The following is a 3,793-nucleotide window of genomic DNA, read 5'->3' as shown; positions in this document are numbered from 1 at the left end:
TTCCCAGTAACTGCATATCGAAGCACAATTTTAAGAAAGTTTATTTATACCAAAATGAAAATTTTCTATTTTGCTTTTTCTCCAACCGAGTATATGAAGGACGATTTTTATAAAACTAGTAAAAACTAATAAAAATTTTTATAAAACTAAAGACTATCAATGCGGTACATTTTAATGTAAAATTTGTAAATGCATACGTGATTATAATCACGAATGTTACATGCCCCCGGTTAAGGAGCGTCTCTCTTTTATTTCCTTAAGCGAATCAGATTTGTATTTCATGATTTAGAAACACGTCTTACGAAAACGCTTCCCGGGGGTAATTCGATAAACATACATGAGGCGAATCTCTGTGTAGTTCAGAAAGTCTGCTCTGTCTGTTTACTGATTGAAAGTATGAATGATTCTTGTAATTATTGTGGTTTCCGACAATTAGTATTCAGAGGGGATAAACTTATACAGGATTTTATTGAGCATGTAACACACTAGGGAAAAACCTGCAATTTATTCTTAGATACCTAGTAGAGGTTGAAGGTACGAGAATCCGTCCGAAAGTAATATTAAATGGTATGAAAATCATGCTCATGCAGGTCGGGAATTGTAAATTCGTAGATAGCTTGAACTATATGCCTATGCCTTTAAGCGCTCTCCCCAAAGCATTCGTTCTCACTGATGAGCATTCAAAGAAAGGCACATTCCTACATTTTTTTAATATACCAGAGAATGATTTGTATGTAGGTCCTTTGCCACCGGTTGATGATTACTGTCTAGATACCATGAGCATCGAGGTTCGTAAAGAATTTTACGAGTGGTACGATGCATGTAAAAACGACTGCGTTTTCGATTTTAAAAAGAAAATACTAGAGCGTTGTGTGAGCGATGGGACAATACTTCGTCGCGCCTGTTTCGCATATAGAATTTTTTTTTTAAATGTGGTAATGTTGTATCCTTTTGCTGAATGCACTACCATCGCTTCTGCTTGTTCAAGAATCTACCGCAAGAATCTCCTTCTCCCTAAAACCATTGGTATTATACCGAATGGTGGATACGGACGAGCTAATAAGCAGTCTGTAAAAGCCATTGAATGGTTGCTATGTGTAGAACGAGAAATTTGGGTGGAAATCCAACACGCAACAAGGTCTCGTGAATTCCGTTTACTAGAGGGAGCTGTAGTTGACGGGTACTATATAGATGGTGTTGGAAAGCCCCATGTTTTGCAGTTGCATGGCTGCTTTTGGCATAAGTGTTTGGATTGTTACAAGTTAAATCGCGATGAGAAATGCACATCCGGGGATATAATTTATATGCGTCATGAGAACACTCGCATCACGAGTGCAAGAATTCGAAAAGCCGGTTACGTACTGACCGAAATTGGGGAGTGTAAATATGATAAATTAAAGAAAAATCACCCGGTATGAATGAGTATTTTAAAAAGCACCCCTCACTTCAACAGGATGCGTTAAATCCACGTAAAACGTTTTTCGGTGGACGTAAGGAAATACAGTGCGCTAGTATAAGATTAAAAATAATGAAAACATCTGATACATCGATGTTTGCTTTTTATATCTATTTATTTCGAAAATGGGGAAATTTCCTGGAGTTCACCCGAAAATTTATGTTGGTGATAAGGAGTGTAGAGGTCTAACTTGTCCAAATTACATGAATTTGCATCAGATTGACGGTTTAATCAAATGCCGTGTGTTTCCTCCAAGACATTTATTTCATCCCATGCTACCTGTGCGAATGTATGGGAAACTCATGTTCTCACTTTGTCACGCATGTTGTGCGTCTATGCGTCAAACTGAATGCACTCATGACGATACGAAGCGTGAGATGGAGGGAACATGGGTTTTAGATGAGCTGAAAAAAGCCATTGAGTTAAATTATAGCGTAACACATATTTCAGAGATATGGAATTATCAGGTTACGCAATACGATACAAAAACACGTACAGGTGGGCTATTCGCGGGTTATATAAACACCTTTATGAAAATTAAACAAGAGGCTAGTAGCCGCAAACGGAGGTTTTTGAGGAGCGTAAACGGTTGATGGAGTTGCTTACTAGTCCAGAGTTGGAACTCCATGACATTGTACCTGTACATTTTGATGTTTTGTGTGCCTCTTGGCCATATAAAAACGAAGCGAGTATAGCGTCACCCCACACAAACGTTTTTTTATTTTAAATAAAATAATAATTAATATTGATACTTTTGTATCTGGTGGCCCTAAATTTCACGCGTACAACGTAACCTCTCCAGAAGGAAAATCTCACCAAGTTTGTAAAATTAAGGGAATAACTCTAAATTACAAAAATTCACAAATTTTCAATTTGAAACTGTTCGAGATATGGTAGTTAGCAATGCTCCTCCTAGTTCATTCTCATTCAGAGCAATGCGGATGGAGAAAAAAAACATGTAAACCGGTGAATAGTAAAAGAAGATTCCTCGAGAATTACGAGTCTTTACCATACGGTTATATCGAAGAGGGTCAAAATAAAGAAAATTCAGAGTAGTTTGACTTGATTAGTTTGTTTTTCTGTAGAAAATCACCTTTTAAAGTATGTATACAATCTCTCTCTCCATCTGCATGTGTAATGAGGAGTTGGGTTGTCTGACTTCAGCTGGAAGAACCAGTATGTATATTTGAATAGTCAGTTGCTAAAACATAAAATTGTATAATTAACATTTTTTTAATATTTCAGTTAAGTAGGATGTGTATAGGCAATCTATTTGCCACGTAGCTGTTCGGCCTGTGGCCACTATACGTCCCTCCGCACGTGTTACATGTATTCCAACATGTCCTGCGGCAATACCAATTGCACAGGCTCTGATGGCACAGCCACCGTTACCTGACAGTCAGCCAATACAGGGCCTGTAGCACATGCCCTTCCCGGATGAGGACAGACGACCTCTAGTTTTTACTGAGGCTATTTTTGTACATAACTTCTGTAACTAGTGTAAAATAAATATTATTATTCTTTTATAAATTGTTTTCATGATTTAGAAAAAATATTAAAGTATTTGAATTTTTTTGCTGTTTAACCCTTAGAATCCTTAAATTACATTACATTTCTTTAATCAAAAACATAAATTGAATAGTAGTTTTAACAGGAAGAAAATAAAATATTTGTAATGGAAGTAGCAGCAGTAGTATTAGGAGTGAACATTATTTAATATCAACTTATTCGCCTGGGTGCTATGCGCGCGGGGAAAAGATAAGCTCATTGATGTACATATTGATTTCATTTTAACATCACAATTTACTATTATCTTTAAGACAGTAAAAAATCAGATAAAAGGGGATTACACTGTGTAACTTCTTTATTGTTCAACATGGATCCAAGGTGGAAACGTCCATTTACGTCTATGATTTCTGGTCCAACGGGTTGTAGTAAAACTGTTTTTGTGAAAAATTTCTTCAAAATATTAATTTAATGTGCGATGTTGTATTTTCTCGCATAATTTTATATTATTCAGAATGGCAGTCATCCTATACAGAGTACGGGGAGGGAGTTGATTTTCGTTAAGGTTTGCCACAAGCATCAGACTATAGCAATGATCCTCGAGCCGACCTTGTAATTATAGAAGATCTTGTGCGTGAATTGTCAAATAATACAGTCGTCGATCTTTTCACCAAGGGGAGTCATCACAAAAATTTGAGTGTGATCTTTATATCACAAAATATTTTTCACTAGGGATATGGTCAACGCGATATTACTTTAAACGCCAATTATATTATAGTATTTAAAAACCGAAGGGACCGAGCGCAAATTCAACATCTCGCTAGACAGGTC

General features: G+C 36.5%; 1 protein-coding gene across 1 annotated transcript; it reads left to right on the top strand.

Moving 5' to 3' along the window:
- Positions 1-626: 626 nt before the first annotated feature.
- On the top strand, positions 627-1,418 carry LOC117182890. The gene has a single exon (XM_033376004.1). The coding sequence runs from the start codon at positions 627-629 to the stop codon at positions 1,416-1,418; it is 792 nt and encodes a 263-aa protein (XP_033231895.1).
- The last annotated feature ends 2,375 nt before the right edge of the window (positions 1,419-3,793 follow it).

This window comes from Belonocnema kinseyi, chromosome 2 (genome assembly GCF_010883055.1).
Source record: "Belonocnema kinseyi isolate 2016_QV_RU_SX_M_011 chromosome 2, B_treatae_v1, whole genome shotgun sequence".
Lineage (NCBI taxonomy): Eukaryota > Metazoa > Arthropoda > Insecta > Hymenoptera > Cynipidae > Belonocnema > Belonocnema kinseyi.
The sequence above is the reverse complement of the archived record's forward strand: the minus strand, read 5'-3'. Positions and strand labels throughout refer to the sequence as shown.